The sequence below is a fragment of the Gopherus flavomarginatus genome, chromosome 3, assembly GCF_025201925.1.
Source record: "Gopherus flavomarginatus isolate rGopFla2 chromosome 3, rGopFla2.mat.asm, whole genome shotgun sequence".
In the NCBI taxonomy this organism is placed as follows: domain Eukaryota; kingdom Metazoa; phylum Chordata; order Testudines; family Testudinidae; genus Gopherus; species Gopherus flavomarginatus.
The window spans coordinates 82,573,000-82,593,695 of NC_066619.1; the positions used below are offsets into that span (position 1 = coordinate 82,573,000).

At 38.3% G+C, this 20,696-nt stretch overlaps 1 protein-coding gene across 3 annotated transcripts in view; it reads left to right on the top strand.

Annotated features, from left to right (window-relative positions):
* The window catches only part of ADAMTS19 (ADAM metallopeptidase with thrombospondin type 1 motif 19), a 352,203-nt gene that overhangs the window by 248,267 nt on the left and 83,240 nt on the right, over positions 1-20,696 (top strand). For all 3 annotated transcript variants that reach the window (XM_050945615.1, XM_050945613.1, XM_050945614.1), the window contains exons 9-11: positions 4,680-4,820; positions 5,839-5,989; positions 18,105-18,206. In XM_050945615.1, coding sequence (XP_050801572.1) covers positions 4,680-4,820; positions 5,839-5,989; positions 18,105-18,206 — 394 coding nt within the window. The remainder of the gene's footprint in view (positions 1-4,679; positions 4,821-5,838; positions 5,990-18,104; positions 18,207-20,696) is intronic.

Genomic DNA, 20,696 nt, shown 5'->3' on the forward strand with positions numbered 1-20,696 from the left:
TATAAGTGCTGGAGTGCTTTGATTTGTATTCTTTTGGAATAAGGCTGTTTATTCAATATTCTTTTAAGAAATTGCCCTGTATTGTATCATCTAATACAGAGAGAACATTTGTATTTTTTCTTTCTTTTTTTATATAAAGCTTTCTTTTAAGACCTGTTGGAGTTTTTCTTTACTTCAGGGAAATTGAGTCTGTACTCACAGGGAATTGGTGGGAGGAAGAAATCAAGGGGAGATTTGTGTGTTGGATTGCTAGCCTGACTTTGCATTCCCTCTGGGGGAATAGGAAAGTACTTTTTGTTTCCAGGATTGGGAACAGAGAGGGAGATTCACTCTGTTTGGATTCACAGAACTTGTGTCTGTGTATCTCTCCAGGAGCACCTGGAGGGGGGAAGGGAAAAAGGATTATTTCCCTTTGTTGTGAGACTCAAGGGATTTGGGTCTTGGGGTCCCCAGGAAAGGTTTTTCAGGGGGACCAGAGTGCCCCAAAACACTCTAATTTTTTGGGTGGTGGCAGCAGGTACCAGGTCCAAGCAGGTAACTAAGCTTGGAGGTTTTCATGCTAACCCCCATATTTTGGACGCTAAGGTCCAAATCTGGGACTAAGGTTATAACAGACAGAATTTTGTTTCAGGTAGTACTTCTGTGGTATTTTTAAATTGTCCATTTCCCTTGTTTTTCTTTTATTTTAATATCACCTGCCCAAATTTGGGGTATATCTGATTTGTTCCAATATTTGAACTGCATATCTTTAATGGATACTCTAATACAATACACATACACTAGATGAGTAAAAGAATAAAAACTAGAATTTTCAAAGTTATCTGAATCTGTACTTAGTACATTTTTTCAAGGTTTGTTATTTAAGATTTGGCTAAACAGTAGTATTTGTACAAATGGAGTCTCCTCACCTGACAATTAGAATGTAGATGGACTCTCTCTTGAGGAAGTTTTAAATTAAATATGGCCCTGAAGTGTCAAGAAAGCTTTAAAAAAGCTCTCTAACAGATGGAAAGGGAAGTGGTCTTATCAGCAGGAGGTGAAGTACAGCCTTTGAGTACTTTGGATTCTAGCCAATGAGTTGCAGTGCAGGGGAGAGACAATCACTCTTGAGCTGGAGTAGCTCCTGCAGCTCAAACAGATCCTCTGTCACGGGCAGAGACAATTTGGGTGTTTGTGGGGGAGGCTGTAATGCGTCCCTCCCCGCCCCAAAGTAGGGATTGTATTAATAAATAAAGGAAACAGTTTAGAACAGAAGCTCATTTATCTCAGTTTATTAAATATGGAGAAATTTAGTCATGGTACAAAACCACTTATCAAAGCATTACTTTTTAAAACATGAATAAAAAGAATGACTTACAAATCTGAAGAAGTTCCAAACAATAATCTTCACCCTGGGTTTCTTTACATGAATTCTTCTACAACATCTGTAAGCTGTAAGTCATCGGTTTTGTCCTTTTGTACATGTAAAAATATATGCCAGTTGAGCTGGCATTGTCTCATTGTGGCTCAAAGCCATATTTTAATACATTGTAGAGCACTGAAACAATGCTCACTTACAGCATTGGTTGCCAGTACCACTAAAATCATTTTCAACAATTCTACTACTTTGGAAAACAGTTGGCATTCGGCTTGGCTGAGAGAACTGATTTCAGCTATCTTTCTGTAAGCTGACAGATGGCTTACAGCAGATGAAGCTGACTAATCAGTCATTCATGATTGCAATCAGAGTCATACACAGCAAGCATGTCTTGAACGTTTCTGTTACATTTGGAGTTGCTGTGAGAGTTTCAAGATTTTACATAATTTTGTAGCCTTTCTGTTCACACCTTAATTAAATACTGGTCATTGTAAAATCAGTTACTTTTGTAAACAATTTCAAGAGTATTTCTTAGGATAGCATTGTTCTTAAGAGCATCCTGGCATTCCAAATTCAAAGTATGTCCACAGCAATGAACCAGGTGCTTGTGGTTCCACCTGTTGTAATCTGCTTGTTACAACTGATACTAAGCCTGCCATGCTGATGGAATCATCATAACATTGTCTGTGACAGTTACAGATACAAAGCTACAAGCTCTTTTTTGAAGTCTGTTTCATCTACTATATTTGTATGCTACTGTCCAGAAATTTTCTCAGAAATATCCCTCATGATTTTAAGAACCATGATTTCCATTATCTTGTTTTGAATAATTGGATTTTGTATTTGTCTTGATTCTTTTTCATCTACTTGGAAATACCATGATCATATTCTGCCTGAAAACAAAGCAACCAAATAAAGTTGCTGCTAACCTGTCCACTTAAAGGCATATTTTCAGCTTGTTCAATATAAGGGCTTTGTGGTACAAGTTCTTGTCTAGCAATATAATATATACTATTTAGTGTTTGTATTAGGATCTTCCTATTTTCTTATTTCTTCTCAGAGTACTGAAATCTTAGCATGTCACAACATTCTGTGTGGTCTTTTGAAGACTATCAGCTGGGTCATAGTGACACAGAGAACCTTGAGGCCTCTCAATTTGGTCACTTTCCAAGACAAATTTGTCTTTCATGGCTTGAACTCTAACAGATTCTCTTTATTCTCTATGGCATTTTCTGCTGTGGAGTTTCTTTTCCACAGAATATACCTTTAAGCTCTATAGTTGTGTTATTGAATATGCAGATGGGCAACTCCTTTGTGTGATCTTTCTACTGACAGTTGCTGCAGTATAGCTTTTTTTGTTTTGTTTTGTGGTGGCTCCAGTCGTCCAATCAACTTGCCTTCCATTGTTCAGACAGAAGGAAGGTTTACCCAGAGATTATGGAGGACATCTCTAACTTTCAGAATTTATCAAAGTTTTTGATAAATGGGAAAATGTGGCACTGGGTGTGTGGGGACAAGAAAGAGTTCAGTCAATCAAGAGACTTAACTAGCCAGGGTTCACATCCGTGGAGGTTAGGTGCAGAAGCACTAGTGTAGTGATGCACTATCCAGCTCAGAAAAAGTGAGAAATTAAAATTAGCGTGAAATAAATGTATCTTCACCCCAATTCTATACTCCATTCACAAAATTCTCCCTGAAGATTCATGCACAGACAGCTGCCTCAGCATCCCACAGTGTGTACTGTGCACATTCCAGTAGGGGCTCCAAGCTAGCAGCAGCAGCAACACTCCTGTTGAGCAGCCGGCAGGCACAACAGAGTCCTACAAAACAGTGTCTTATTGGGGAATTAAATTCCTTTCATTAATAAGCACAATGTAACAGGAGCTGGGGTAACTCATATAAAACTTGACCTAGCGTTACTGATATTTGACTGAACAGCTTTATGTGGGGCACAGTTTGGCCAGGAGGGAAAGTTGGCAGGGTTGTGCAATGTTTTTGTTTTTTGTTGTTTACATTTTAATGTGAAAGTAAACAAAGGATGGTGAGATGTAGGGAGGTATGTGATATTAGCACTTAGTACTGATCTAGAGGTAACTGACTTTTCATGCAGGAAAAATTGCATTGATGCATTTATTTGGCTGAAAGCAAGGACCATTCGTGAGAAATGACCAAGATATCCAACTTAAGTTAATATACCTGATGAGTATAAGGGGCCAGCACACAGGGAGTAGTGCTTATGTAGTGGTATCACCTACAATGTTTTGCTTTGCTATAGTACAAACTACAGGGCTATCAAATCCTGCACAAGCTGCAAAAGCCCAGCAGCCACTTTGTATACCCTGCTCTGAAGAGTATCCTTATAGTGACTTTTAAAGTTAAAAGCAGCTGAGACTGTTTTATTTACTTTTCACGTAGCAGATCTGTGTGTATCCATATAGCTACTTTTGAAGGTTTTAAAGTGCCTTTTTTTCCCTTAAAAAACCCACCTGAATATTGCCTACAATAAAATAGGTTTTTTTCAACTGATAGTGAATCTTCAAAAGCAACAACTGAGCAAATTCAAAGTGGCAGCTACAAATAGATTTTGTAGCAGAATTTTATGACTCCTGCATGGCAGTGTCCTGTGGGAGCATTCACCACATTTTATAGTGTGGATACTTCATCCTTTGAATATAGTTCCCTTGAGTCATTCCATTGCTATTATTTGAAATAAAAGGTACTGCAACCAAAACTCTGTGAATTTTTGAAATTGAAAGTATATATTAAACTTCTGCTCAGAATATTTTAACAATAAATCTCACTTATTAGTTAGCTAAATGCAAGTAGTCAACAATAAGCAAACCAATGTGTAATGAAAACAAGTTCAATGCAGAATTACACTGTGATTCACTGGCTTTGTTATGTAAGTTCATGATGGTCTTCTCATTCATTAGTGGGAGAAATGCAGTTTGTTTGTTGTGGAGGCCAAAAGTATAAATGGGTCCAAAATGGAATTAGGTAAGTTTATGGAGAATAGGTCCATCAGTGGCTATTAGCCACGATGGTCTGGGATGCAACCTCATGCTCTGGGTGTTTTTAGCCTCTGACTGCCAGAAACTGGGAGTAAATGTCAGAGGATGGATCATTCAGTGATTGCCTGCTCTGTTCATTCCCTCTGAAGCACCAGGCATTGGCCAATGTTGAGAGACAGAACATTGAGCGAGATAGACCCTTGGTTTGACCCAGTTATGGCCATTCTTATGTTCTTAACCATTTTGAAAACCATTTATTATGCTGTTTTCTTAAAATATGTTTTTTATTTTTTAATATTTTCAAAATTCAGCATGGGAATAAATCATGACAATGACCACCCATCCTGTGCAGACGGTCTCCATATCATGTCTGGAGAATGGATTAAAGGACAGAATCTTGGTGATGTTTCATGGTCTCCTTGCAGCAGGGAAGATCTAGAAAGATTCCTCAGGTGATTCAATCAAGAAATAGCAGTGCTTAAAGTAATTCTTTGACTTTAGTTGATCTAAGTTTCAGATACGCCAAATACTTAATACTCTCTACCAGCTTCTGTATGTGATTAAAAAGGAAATACTGTTGATAATAGCTACATATTATCCACCAAAAAGCCACCTTATCAACAAAAGAAAATACATTAACAAAGATATGGGGCAAAAATATGCACGAGGAAGATTGGGTGTTTAAAATGACATCTGTATTGATCTCTATTTTGCACATAACATATTACAGATTACATCATGTCGTATGTTGTCATTCAATAACAATAACATGGGGAAATAATATTATTTTAATAGAAATATTTTATGAGTTCTCTGATTGAGAATAAGACACATGGAATCATACCAAAATAGGACACCTACCTTGTGCCCATGCATTGTATAAGGAATAACCCTCAAGAATAGCTCTCTTGAATTGGTAGGTATGCCTACTGACAATTTACTACTTACAACTGAGCAGTCCTTAGAAAGTCTGCATTGGAGCTGGCACTGGAATGATAGAGATTCAAGGACAGTCTGTAGATGTGTCCATTTCGAACTCAAGTCCAATGGAGGTCCATATATTTTCATCTCCCTTTTTCTTTAATTTTGGGTGAAAACTGAGTGCTAACTGATGTCCTGGTACTTGGAAAACACTGACATTTAAAATCAGGGTGAAAAAAGTGAGCTCTCTAAATATTTATTAAAAACCCGTATAATTTTAACCAATTAAATTATGTAATACTTACACTAAAATGTTTTCCAAGTATTTTCCTGAAATCCTTATAGCTGTTTGTAATCTGTTCTGCCTTTCTGTAAATATACAACAGCAAAAGAAAGAACTTTGTTAAATTAACAGGTCTAAATGTCAGCAAAATGCTGCTTAAGATCTGTTAATCCTTTTTTATAGCAATTGCATATGTTCTATGTCAACAAAATAGCCAACCTTTATTAATATTATTCAATGTTTTATGAATTTCTGCATATTGGCAGGTCAAAGGCCAGTAACTGTTTGCTACAGACAAGTCCCCAAAGCCTCAATTCTGTGATTATTCCCTCCAAACTGCCAGGAATGACGTACACTGCAGATGAACAGTGTCAGATTCTCTTTGGACCTATGGCTTCATTTTGTCAAGAAATGCAGGTAAGGATTGTTGTTTACTTTAGAACAGAGAGTTATTTTTTCAGTGACAGCATGAAAGAGAGAATTACTGATTTGTAACCGGTTTTATGCTTTGCATGTGAAAGTCAAGATGGGCATGTTTTATTTATTGCTTCGGCCCTGTTATAGTGATGTCGGATTGGTGCTTTAATGTGCACCATTAGCATGCTGATTTCAGTATAAAAATAGAAAAATACATCCAGTGAAGTCATGGACCCTCTGAAGTAAATGACCTCACCGCACATTAAGTGATGGGGCCATTTCTGGCTTCTTGGAAAAGGTGTATTTCCCCTTTAAGGGCTAGGAAGCCAGAGTGTTACTTGCAGCTTCATACCAGATCTGTGTGGGGACGCTGCCCCATCCCTTTCCCCCCTAGATGGCCAGAAGAGAAGGGGGACTACTTATGTCCATGCTGGTGCAGGCAAAGGTGGAGCAGCACTCACCCTCCCATCCATGAAAGCAGTTAAAATACCAGATTTTGTCATGATCCACTGTGGGCCTCACTGTAGTTGCTCCTTTCCAAGGGGTCTGGGAAGGAAATTTTTTCTTTTCCACGTCTTTCTGCCAGTACAAAAACTGTCATTAGCTCTCATTAAACTACAATTTATGGGCCAAACTGTCAAATGTATGTGCAGTTGCATGATACCTTTGTACCCTCCTAATTTCCCTGTCCCTTTACTGTGGGTAAATAAATCAGGAATGTTATCCTAATGAAACCAGGTGAAATTAAATGGGCAATTAATCACCTGCAAGTTGCATATACTCCCCAAGATGCTTTTCCAAGCTGTCTCTCAGGCTGTCTTTAGTGCTTCTTTAGTGTTCCTTGCTACTTTCAGGAACACCAACAATTAAGTCAAGTTTATTATCCTGATGCTAATTTGACTGTCTTCTTGAGAATAAGATACTTACTTTCCTGGACTTGTCCTCTGTTAATTTCTGATATTTAGTTTTGAATGCCCCATGTTCCATCTGTTCTAGGGTTTTTTATTTGTGAAAGTATATAGTCAAGTTAAACAACTATATGCCCAAGAAATTTATTCTGTCAGGCAGGGAATAAATGTTACAAGTGATATGTGCAGCTGCTAAAAAGAACTGAACCACAACTAACAATGCATTTCTTCCAAGATCTGACTGCCCATACATTTGATTAAGCAGAACTTGTAAGACTATCTGTAATCACATTATATGGTAATATTAGATATACCAATCACATCTCCCTCATTGCCAAGGTTCCAGTACACAATCTCTCTGATAATCCTGGGAGACAAGGGAGAGATTCCATGTACTTCCCTTCACGTGGTCTTGCTTTCCTACAATACCTGCCACAGCAGAGTACTAACAACATCTACCCTGCAGAGTTATCTCTGGGAGCTACTAAGTTGGCCCACATTCCTGTTCTTTGAATGGTGCCTAATCTTTATGTTGAAGATTTTTTTTACCCTGTGAACATGCTTTAAGATGAAGGCTGTAATTTATGTAGTCTGAGAAGAGTAGCCTAAAGCCTTTCAAGAACAAAGTGTCTGTGTATCTTTCAGTGTAAGATTTATACTGTCACTGTGATTATCTTGTAAAACTGCCAAGTTTGCTTTTATGCCCACTGTGCTTCAAGTAAGAATCAATTAGTTCCTACCATTCTTTTGAATAACAGAAAGTAAGATAATGGTTCATGAGTAGAACCTTATAATTGAGTACAATTGTAGAACTGCAAAATATTGGCCTTGAAGATTAAAGTCCAGGATGTGAATGCTATCTAGTCAACTTCACTAAAGCAATTCTTGTCATAACACAGCTGTGAGCTTTATAGAGAATGAATAGAGTGGTTGTATAGCATGGCAACTTTTAAGAAAGTCCAAGGGAAAGATCATGATGAAAAGAGCAAAAGTTATGGAAATATTATATTCCTGTCTACATATCTGTTGTTATCACCACCTATCATAACCTTAGTCCCACATTTGGACCTTAGCGTCCAAAATATGGGGGTTAGCATGAAAACCTCCAAGCTTAGTTACCAGCTTGGACCTGGTACCTGCTGCCACCACCCAAAAAATTAGAGTGTTTTGGGGCACTCTGGTCCCCCTGAAAAACCTTCCCTGGGACCCCAAGACCCAAATCCCTTGAGTCTCACAACAAAGGGAAATAATCCTTTTTCCCTTCCCCCCTCCAGGTGCTCCTGGAGAGATACACAGACACAAGCTCTGTGAAACTACACAGAGAGACTCCCCCTCTCTGTTCCCAATCCTGGAAACAAAAAGTACTTTCCTATTCCCCCAGAGGGAATGCAAAATCAGGCTAGCAATCCAACACACAGATCTCCCCTTGATTTCTTCCTCCCACCAATTCCCTGGTGAGTACAGACTCAATTTCCCTGAAGTAAAGAAAAACTTCAACAGGTCTTAAAAGAAAGCTTTATATAAAAAGAAAGAAAAATACATACAAATGGGCTCTCTGTATTAAGATGATACAATACAGGGTCGATTGCTTAAAAGAATATTGAATAAACAGCCTTATTCAAAAAGAATACAAATCAAAGCACTCCAGCACTTATATTCATGCAAATACCAAAGAAAAGAAACCATATAACTTACTATCTGATCTCTTTGTCCTTACACTTAGAAACAGAAGACTAGAAAGTAGAAACTGCTTCTCCAAAGCTCAGAGAAAACAGGCAGGCAGACAAAAGACTCAGAGACTAAATTCCCTCCACCCAGAGTTGAAAAAAGCCGGTTTCCTGATTGGTCCTCTGGTCAGGTGCTTCAGGTGAAAGAGACATTAACCCTTAGCTATCTGTTTATGACACCACCACTGCTGTTCCCACTATCTCTTCTCTGCACAAGCATGGCTCTTAGCTGCTCTTTTTGTCTTTCTTGCATAGTCCCAACTTTTATCCTTCTTCCCAGCTGTTCATATGGCAGGAATGGCATTCCACTTGACATACACAAATATCCCTCACTCTTTTTTCCTTCAGAAACCTCCAGAAAAGCCAACTGTTCTTTGAAATGTTCCAGTCACAGTGACCCCTGCCACACTGTTTCTGCATTTGTTAATGTTGTAACATACAAGGTTTTGCTGTTAGAATGGATGCCTCATAAGTCCTTTTGAAAGGGGAAATCTCTGAGTTTGGCATAGCTTTTTTGTTGTACATTGATGTGTACTATTGCACTATATAAATAGTAAATTAATGTATAGTTTATAAAAATCAAGTGTCACCAATATTATTTTATATCCTCAGATAAATCTTATTTCCTATTGTTAGTCCAATAATTTTAATTTCTCTTGTACTGTGATAACCATGTACAGGAGACGGAACATACTGTGTTAGAGCTAAACTTTGTAATCATAACTTAACTGTCCAAGATGGGGAAAAGAGAAAGTTTTACTCCTAGAAGAGTGAAGTTCTGACCCAAGGTTCAGGGCTCTGGTTTGTGTTTCACTACAGTGTTGTTGCTGAGCTCCAGCTTTCTATTAGCCTCCCTTGCTATGATGGTTTAACTGGCAGCACTTAAAGTTCCCAGTGAAAGCGTTCCGCTGTTTCTTCTGTTTTGCCCCCACGCACGTAAAAATCCTAAAATGTCAAAAAAGTCTTGTAGTTTTGTTTTAAAAAATTCTGACTGCATTACTTCAGTGATAAAAGTACAACTGTAAATATGAGTAAACCTATCACTTTTGTGCAGAGTAGAGCAGATGACCTGAAGTGTTAGGAAAGATGGTCCCAGAACAGACCCCTGGGGGACACCACTATTTACCTCTCTCCATTCTGAAAACTAACTGTGATACACAAACTCTCCAGTGTAAAACTTTAATCCTGATTGTTCTTTCAACTTACATATGTTAAATCAAATATCAGCAGGAAATATCAGGATTTATTTAATCAAAGGAACTCTGTCACCTGAGAGAGTCTAAAGCATATGTTGTTTAAGAGTTTTCATTCTGCATATTTATGCTGAATACTTTATATTTATTGTATGCAAAAATAAATGTAAAAATAGCTAAAAATGCACAATTTAGGTACCAAAACTACATTAAAGGTCGTTTGTAAATTATTAATGAAATGTATAATGATGCTGGGAAATCATGAAATACAGCAGGGAACTAAATAAACATAGCTAATTATTTCCAGTGCAGCTGCTAAACCATCTGAAGTAGTTAAATAGCTTTTGAAGCACATACAAAGTATCTAATGAAGATACTAAATATTTTAAAACAAGCACAATATTTACACTTTTTCAATGTCACACCTAATTCCTTGGGGGTTGAACAGACCATGTGTAACCATGCTATAGACTTTAGGTTAAATGCATTCTTCCAGAAGATATTAACAGAATTTAGATCAGTTTAAAAAAATCAGTTTGCTTTATTTGTTGTAGTGTGTATTTTATATGGCTCTTGGGCTTGTATATCAAATATCTCACATACAATATCTCGTGTGTCTATCCACAAATTCTCTGTTACATCTCTCATCTTCTCTGTGCTATTAGTCCTCTATGTAACCCGAGTCAATATTACATCATCATTGTCACCATTTGAAAAGAGCCTAAATTATGTTTCCTCTCAATCTCTGAAGTTGTTGTTTCTCTTTGTGTTCTAGTCTGATATACAGCACAGGTTTCACTGATTAATAAATAATAATCTGCAGTCGTAGCTGGTGCACATAAGTATGCAAGTATATTCTTATATACTTACAGTTTTCTTCAGATTCCGAGATTAGCATGATGTAACTTATGCAGCATCAAGATTGTTTGATGAACAATAAAAAATTACCTTTGTGTTAGCTCAGGTAAAATAAGACCAGACACCAAAAAAGAATTCAAATGGATAGGTTTTAATGTAATGGAAAGGTCAGTTTTCTTGGCCTTTTCAAGAGCCAAGTACATAAATTGGTGTCCTACCAAAAGTAGTTGAAAGCTGTGTCCCACTCATCCTATCAGTGCAGGTGGATTCAGTGGATCTTCCAAAAAGACATTTCACAAACTATGGATAATTTTGTTATAGGAGGGTGTAGTTTTGTTAAATAAACATAAATGACGTAAATGAAAGGGAGTGGGAAGGTAATATAATCCTTGAAGGAGAAGGTGCCTGTATCCTTTCAGGCCGATCATGCTAAGCCACCCTTTGTCCTAACTGATAGATCCCAAGGTCAGACAGCTATCCCATCTGATAAACTGTCTAGCTCACCCAGGCCCACACTTCTCCCTGTCAAGGGGGTTAGAATCATCACTGAGTCAGTTTTGTGGGTGAGTCTCTCAGTCCCAACAACAAAGATTCAAAATTTGGGAGCTACATGCCCATCCCTGCCCAAACAGATAAATTCATGCCACTGTAAAGACTCCATAGGATGCCAAAGTTGCAACATGACTTACTGAAATATAAGATTCTGACATGGCCCAAACAGAAAAAAAAATGCAATGGTTAGTCCCCATAACAACAACATCCAATTTGGTCATTAACACACACACACAACATTCCAAGGAAAGGACTGACTGCTTCTCCTAGGCTCTTTCTCCCTGCTTACATAGGTGGGAGGGGAAATCCTGCTACAAGTAGGAAGGGAGTCTGAATAGTATTTTGATTCTCCCAAAGCTCAGCCTTAAAAAATGGAAAGGAGAGGCTAAAGCTCCCTCCCAGCCAGTTAGATCCAGAGTAGTAATCAGTGATACAGCCTGACACTAAATAAGTTACAATTGGTTCAGATGGGCCAGGGAACCCCTAGCATTCTTCAAGGGGAAAACCCAGCAAACTCAACCCAGCTTATCACTACCCACTGCTTGTAAATTTGTCTGGAGGGGTGGTGGTCTAAGAAGATAAGAACGGCCATACAGGGTCAGATCAAAGGTCCATCTAGCCCAGTATCCTGTCTTCCAACGGTGGCCAATGCAAGTTGCCACAGAGGGAATGAACAAAACAGGGAATCATCAGGTGATCCATCCTCTATCGCCCATTCTCAGTTTCTGGCACACAGAGGCTAGGGACACCATCCCTACCCGTCCTGGATAATAGCCATTGATGGACCTAGCCTCCAGGAACTTATCTAGCTCTTTTTTGAACCTGTTATAGTCTTGGCCTTCACAACATCCTCTGGCAAGGAATTCCACAGATTGACTTTGCGTTGTGTGAAAAAATACTTCCTTTTGTTTGTTTTAAACCTGCTGCCTATTAATTTCATTTGGTGGCCCCTAATTCTTGTGTTATGTGAAGGAGTAAATTACACTTCCTTATTTACTTTCTCCACACCAGTCATGATTGTATATACGTCTATCACAGTGTTTCCCAAACTTGGGACACTGCTTGTGTAGAGAGAGCACCTGGTGGGCCGGGCCAGTTTCTTTACCTGCCCCATCCGCAGGTTCTGCCGATCACGGCTCCCACTGGCCGCGGTTTGCTGCTCCAGGCCAATGGGAGCTGCTGGAAGGAGCGGCTCAGCCCACACTGCTTCCAGCAGCCCCCATTGGCCTGGAGCAGTGAGCCGTGGCCAGTGGGAGCTATGATCGGTGGAACCTCTGGACTGGGCAGGTAAACAAACTGACCCAGACTAGCAGGGGCTTTCCTCACACAAGCAGCGTCCTAAGTTTGGGAAACATTGCTCTATCATATCCCCCCTTAGTCATCTCTTTTCCAAGCTGAAAAGTCACAGTCTTGTTAATCTCTCCTCATACAGAAGCTGTTCCATACCCCTAATCATTTTTATTGCTGTTTTCTGAACCTTTTCCAAGTCCAATATTTTTTTTTTAGATGGGGCAAGCACATTTGCACACAGTATTCAAGGTGTGGGTATACCATGGATTTATATAGAGGCAATATTATATTTTCTCTCTTATTGTCTATCCTTTTCTTAATGATTCCCAACATTCTGTTCACTTTTTTGACTGCCACTGCACATTGTGTGAATGTTTTCAGAGAACTATCCACAGTGACTCCAAGATCTCTTCCTTGAGTAGTGACAGCTAATTTAAACCCTATCATTTTATATGTATAGTTGGAATTATGTTTTCCAATGTACATTACTTTCCATTTATCAACATTAAATTTCAGCTGCCATTTTGTTGCCCAGTCATCCAGTTTTGAGAGATCCTTTTGTAGTTCTTCACAGTCTGCCTGGGACTTAACTATCTTGAGTAGTTTTGTATCATCCGCAAATTTTGCCACCTCACTATTTACACTTTTGCCAGATCATTTATGAATATGTTGAATAGGACTGGTCCCAGAACAGACCCCTGGGGGACACCACTATTTACCTCTCTCCATTCTGAAAACTGACCATTTATTCTTACCCTTTGTTTCCTATCTTTTAACCCAGGGGTAGGCAACCTTTGGAAAGTGGTGTGCCGAGTTTTCATTTATTCACTCTAATTTAAGGTTTTGCGTGCCGTAATACATTTTAAGATTTTTAGAAGGTATCTCTCTATAAGTCTATATTCTATAACTAAACTATTGTTGTATGTAAAGTAAACAAGTTTTTTAAAATGTTTGAGAAGCTTCATTTAAAATTAAATTAAAATGCAGATCTTTTCAGCTTAGTGCAGTGATTCTTAACCTGGGATGCACGCACCCCTTGGGGGTGTGAGATGCCCCTTCTGAGGGCGCAAGATGTGCGAGATTTTTTTAGAAGGTAAATCATCAAAAACACAAATTAAGCACAGGCACGTAAGTACAACTACTTTTTTTCATCAAACCTATGTATTTATGAACATTATACATTATACATGTTTTAACGATTACTGTAATATACAAACAAAGTTTTTAAGTTTTCAGGTTTCTAAGCCAATCGTAGTGTAATTTTATATGAGTGCTGCAGAGCACTGGGACCAGACCAGGAGCAGAGACCTGGGCTGGCTGCCAGTACTCTAGGCCGGCAGGAGGGCTGAGCAGGGCTGGAGGCGCGGACTCCGGCTGGCCAGGGGCCAGGCAACTGGAACCCCAGACCAGCAGCGAGGTGAATGGGGCCGGTCTGGGGTTCCGTCCACTGGCTCCTGCCACCTGGGGTCCTGGCTGCCGGCCCCGCTCATCCTCTGCTGGCCAGGGGTTCCAGTCACTCAGGCCGGCAGCGGCTGGCAGCAGTGTGCCAGTAAAAATTGGCTCGCATGCCACAGGTTGCTGACCCCTGTTTTAACCAGTTACCAATCCATGAGAGAACCTTCTCTCTCATCCGATGACTGCTTACTTAAGAGCCTTTGGTGAGGGACCTTGTCAAAGGCTTTCTGAAAATCTAAATTCTCTATATCCATAGGATCCCCCTTGCCACTTGCTTGTTGACCCTCTCAAAGAATTCTAGTAGATTGGTGAGGCATGATTTCCCTTTACAAAATGCTTGAGCTGAAGTTAGAGAGACTACTCTTGTAACTTGAACGGAATTTAGGTATCTATGCATTAGCAGATGCAACATTACCAACTTGTGTTAACATTTCTGTCAGTTAAATTCAGAACTGATGTTTTTTTGGTATTCAAATATATTAAAATGTTTATAATACCATCACATAATTGTGTGGGTTTGTGCATTTTAAAAAAAGGTTGATTTTCTAAATCAAATAAATCTGTATATGAAACTAATTGATTTTCTAGTTTGACTGCCAAAGGCACTAATACTCTACCTACCTTTTAATAAGTAGGTAAGAATAAGAGAGAATTTATTTGATTTAAAATCTGGGCCAATTTCTAAAGAAGTGGTTAATAAGAGACTGGTCTTGGTAGCTGATAACAGGCATAGAGCTAAAAAAGTCATCCATGCGGCTTTAATAACAGGAGGTCACCTGACATCTTTGGTGAAGGTATGTGGGCAGACGAGACAATTTATAGGTCTTCTGCCAATATTAGCCATTACCGGAGGCCTGCATGTTATTGGGTTGGTCAGTTCATAGGAGCCTTTGATGAAGGCTCCAAGATGGAGTTAAATATCAGAGTCATCTTAATGTATCCTAATTCCCAGTGAGAATACATCAGACTTTTTATGTGTGTGTTCTTTTTCTCTAATGTAAATGTGCTTAGTAATTTGTTTACCTCTTATTACAAAATGTAGTGAAAAGGGATGGAGTGAACCTAGGAGATAGTTGACTTTAGGTTACATCTTCTCTCTAGGATAAGTTTAGGTGGTGGGAGTTAAGGGCCACAGGCTATTTACAAAGGTATTAAGGTGCCTAGAGGCAGGTAGACATCTAGACATCTAGTGAGATTTACAAAAGCATCAAAACTGAATAGGCACCTAACTGCCATTGACTTACAAGCTGCTTAAGTGTTTTTGTAACTAGAAACCCATCTGTATATTTAGGCACCAATAGACCTATGTAAATCTAGTCATACATCTTTTATGATTGGAAGTCAATCTTTTATGATATATGGTCAATTGCAGCCAGCTTTGCATTCCTATGTATTTGAAGTTCTTTGGGTAAAAGTTGAAAGTTAAAAGGGATAAAATACTCTCTAAAAGGGAAGGACTTTGGATTTTGTATCTTGAAATCTTGGAGAACTGTTTCCTCAAATGCAGGCATTTAGGTATGTGGATCCAGGATATAAAATACAAATAGGGCCCTTGTCTGAGCTATGAATAGGAAGTCTTGTTTTGATTTCATTGTTATTGTCAGTTTACCCATATCCTTGCTCCAGCGAGGTTGAACTGAGCTTACTATTCCCTTTTCTCTCATTTCTTATTTGGAATAGGACTACAACAGTAGAAGGCCTGATGGCTGCCTTATCTGCATAGTCTTCAGGAATTGGCCTGGAAAGCTTGTTCCTAATTTTAATGTTTCCCTTATAGTTTGCTTAAAGCTTAGTTTTAGAAATGCAAAGTTAGCTTTTCTCTTTGGACCTTAAACCATAAAACAAATTACACTGTGATGTATAAGTATTTAGGCTAGGGCCAGCTCTAACATTTTTTTTAGAGTTTTTATGAGATATTTATAAACATATGATGCCTTATTAGACCAGTTTCTTCCCAGGTGTAAGTCCATTGGCAATACTCCAGGGATGAATTTGGCTCATTGTCATCCTGACCTTTGTTTCTGTACAATTCTCTGACCTACTGAAATAAATCTCTTCATTTTGTAAGATGTTACTACTGACATATTTACATACAAGACACACATTGACATTTGCAGGTAGTCCTATGCCCTGGCCCAGATACAAACATTTTTTAAATGATATTTCCCTGACAATGAGGTTTTTTCAGGTACCATAATATATAAACACATTTTTCATGCATCATATCAAAGACCGGAAACTATTATTCAATTTTGCCAGAATAATAAAGAATTTAAGACAGACAGACCACATCTTGTCTTCTAGTGACCCTGGATTCTGAGAACCTGGTGCTGATCTGTTTCTTTTATCTCCCTATCTCTCCTGATCCTTCTTGCCCCTGCACTGTCCATATTTTGTGGGCATCAGATTGCACAAGCAATAACCTTCAAGTAGTGATCCAGCCACAGCTGGCCCTGTTCGCTTCCATCTGGGTTCCAGATAAGGGAGGGGAACAAAATAGGGGTGGGGGGAAAGAAGGGGAAGGAAGTCACAATTCTGAACTTGATTCCTCTCTCTTGAGGATAAGACAGCCTTGTAATTTCTCTGTAGGGACAAAAAGAAGAGGCTTTCAGGAGCCATTGAGAAATTACAATAGACAGCAATGTTCGTGGTGCGACTTTCAGGGAAAAATAAAAACTGTCTTCTCCTGAAGCTAGAGGATGGGCTGAAGGACCAATTGTTCTTTCCATCTATAACCTCTCAATGAAAAACCATTATAATTTGCCTTGTCATCTTATTTGATATCCATTCTACGTGAATGCCAGCTTCAGCTGAATGTTGAGTTGCTTCCAGGGGAACTTGCTTCCAGGAAACTGGAACCTTTGGGATGGAGTGAACAGGAATCATTTGAGGAAGTCATCAGGGAGCTTAATAGTGTCTAAGAAATGTTTTCTATATTATTTGAGCAATAGCAGAAGTTTTACAAATATTCACTTGGGTTTTGAAAACTCACTTCAGTCTTGACTGTGTTAGAAAATTCATATTTGATTTAAGGGTGAACTGCAAAGCTAAAATTAAAATAGACATAAACATTTATGAGTTGAATGCCCTATTGACCAGACTGTCTGGGATATTCAGTAGAAAAATAAATTTTACTTAACCTAAAAATTCTTTTTTATTTTCATCTGTGATGACTTCCTGCCACATTCTGGTTTGTTGGAGAGCCACCAAAACAGATCATTCTTTGAGATTGTCATTGCAGTAGTGTGGTGTTCTAAAATTATTCAAACTAGAAAGTATTAGATGAATTTTACAATAGCAGGAAAAACTGTTTAAATGTGCTTACTAACTTGATTGCCCCACACATCCTCTTGAGGTGGTGACTCAGTGCACTAATCTTTCAATTTCCATTTAGCTTTTCAGTTTTACACCTTTAAATAAAGTCTATTATACTTAATTCTCAAAGCCCTCTAGTCAACATAATTCACAAGTTATATACACACACATTCACTACCTAACACTTCACTGTTTTCTAAAGCATACTTTCATTTCTAATGACAGTGCTAGCTTTCTTTCCTTTCAATGCTTGAATGAGTGGTAAAATAATAATGGAATAAATTATTAGCCCTCTTAATTCTTAAGAAGCTCTGAGTTTTGTGGAGAAAGAAGTATATCACTATGCCCTCCTGTGCCTACCAGTTTTTTGTCCATATGCACTATGGGGCCCCAGCCCATAAGTCAAGTAGCTGAGCTGTGCGCTGGTGGGTGGAAACAAAGTCCTTATTTCAGACTATGGCTGTAGCACTCCATCTACAACTACCTCTAAGAGAGTCGATCAATATAGTAGTAGATCCACCTTGCCTATCAAAGCCCTACCTGTGTCAGTTTGGCAACATTCAAGGGTTGTGACTCTGTACACAGGGTCCTGGAATCCGTCCCCCACTCCAGCAGCAACTGGACTTGTTCTACTGTGTCCATGCCCAAGGGGGGTGAATCCAGGATTTGCTGCATACTATATCCACAATTTTTGTTGATGTTTAACTCTGTACATGCTTCAGTACCACCAAACCAGCAACTGCCTGCTGAAATTAATGGATTACATATATACAATCATTAAGTCCTCAGTCCTTAGCAATGTATGTTTGTTTTTCAGCATGTTATTTGCACTGGGTTGTGGTGTAAGGTGGAAGGTGAGAAGGAGTGCAAAACTAAACTGGATCCACCAATGGATGGAACAGACTGTGACACTGGAAAGGTATCACCACTGATTTTCCTATTATAACTAATGGAAGTAATGCAGCAATTAATTTATTGTGATTAAATTTTAAAAATTGCTTCTGAAAAATTGCACACACATTACTTTTAAATAGGAGATGAATCATTTTAATTTGTAAATTTTAGGAAATACAGTATATAACTAGATATTTCTGGGAATAACTGTTATTAATATAACATTACCATAGTATACAATAGGGATATCACTGTATATGCAAATACACTTCATAGTTTTAGCATGTCTTTATGGGTTTCTCACAACAATTCAAAATATAAATCTATCAATGACACTATACAAATTTCACTATAGAAAAAAATCTAATATGAACACCATCCAGTTCTGTGGTCATTATACAAACTATATAATAACTGTAGGGTGGTTATTGAATATTTTAACATAAATTACCAGGCTCAACACCTAAACACTATTTTGTCTGGCAATAGATAATTGTGTCATTTAAGTTTAACATAAAGGGAAAATATAAAATGTACCAGTGAATAATCTTTAATTTTCTCTAGCATTAAGGTCTGAGGTTTTCAAATAAACAGATTTGATCGTCTATCCGCCCCTATTTACTGTGTACACCTGAAACAAAATATAATTATACTGAAGATATAATACTTTTAGAAAGGAGATTAATAGAAGTTTGAAAGAGTCCATTACAGTTACTGTTTATTCTGATTAGCACCAGAAAAATAGTTTTTTTCTATATATAGTGTAAATATTTTTGGGTTGGGGAGACTACACATATGCATTTGCCTAATTAAATAGTTATTTGTGTAGATCAGCATCTTGTTTGTGTGAGGGGAAAAGGTATTTATCCCTATGAAGAGTGAAAAATCTCTAATTTAACCAAACCAAAATATGTTTTCACGTTTTCACTATTTTTGTTTAAAGCTAATTCTCTTTTTGGAATACATTTTGTAAATGGAATGTCATTATTGCATTGTTTCAGTACTTTATTTGTAAGCAGAAATATGAATTTTCAGACTCTCACAAACACTGCTTACTAGAATTAATCTAATGCAAAGAAACAGTACAGAATGACTGTATACAAATTACTACAGAAGAGGTTTATTTCAAAGAAGTTTTAAAGTGTCACGGCACCTAAAAGAGTGACAGATTTCCTAAAGAACTCACCAACAAAGAAATGGAATGGTCACTTAAAGTGAGACTTCTGTTAAATGTCCATCAACAGCTTTTATGCTTTGGAGGGCCTCTGCCAAATGTGTGCTATCACAATAAATGGAGGTCAAGTGTGTAAGCCAACTCTCTTTTTAGAAAAAAGTAATAAACAGCACAGAAACATTCATATATCTTGCTCTCCTCGTGGTATTACACTGCCAGCCCCCGTGCAGTCTCCCTAAGGGATAATTTACTCTTTGAATCATAAAACATTGAGCCAAGGACAGTTTTCATCATCTAAAAACTAAACAAAACCATAAACAGAATAAGATAAAGTATTCAGATAATATCAGTGGTGTACATTGGGAACAAGCCATTATCTATGTTTGTTCCACTGGAATAATGAAATTTGTGTCACCCTAATGATACTAGCAAACTAGACTTGTGTAGCCTGTTTAAAATTTTAAAACAACTACTATTCTTGCTAAAGGTAGCATTCTTTACTGAGAAAAGAGAAATATATGTATAAATCCATCATGCACTGAGAGGAGAGAGCCTTAAGGCTATATTATAAGTGGTGCAGGGTCAGCTATACTAATGTTGCCTAACAGTTTCCATGGTAAGACCTTGTTTTCTGTTGCTTATAACTTTTTGTCAACCTTTAACTGTTCAGGCTGAAATTTTCCATGCTAGGTGTCTACCTCATGTTAAATATTTTTGGAAAATTTCAGCAAAAATGGTTTAGTCAGTTCTCAGAACAAAATTGTTTTGTCTTTGTTTAAAGAATCCTTGCAACTATTTAACTGATAAGCCTCTATTCTTTGAAACAGGGAATTTAAATTTGTCAGAGGGGTCACCTGAAACAGGGAATTACAATTTGTCAGAGGGGTCACTGGTACCAGGGATGTGCCTATTGCCATCCACATGAAAATAAGCTCAAATTTGGTCAAACTATGTACCTCTAAAAATCTCAGATCTCATGTGCTCAGTAGAGATTTGTTAGTATTTAGCAGCTAAATTTCCTCTGTACTGAGCATGCTGCAAGGGCCGAGCAGACCATTCCCAGCAATTCCTCCTTTGAGCAGCCAGGGGCTGTGATAGCACTGGACAGTGAAACTGAGAGAAAAGAGCCTTCCTATCTGGTGCTCTCAGTGTTACCCTGTGGGGCCAAGGCAGCATGGAGAAATGGCTTGCCAATTACAGAACCAGTTTCTCCTCTCTTGGTTTTCACACCTCAACTGCTAGAACAGGGCCTCATCCTCCCTGATTAAACTGACCTCGTTATCTCTAGCTTGCTTGCTAGCACACATATATATATATACCTGCCCCTGGATATTTCCATTA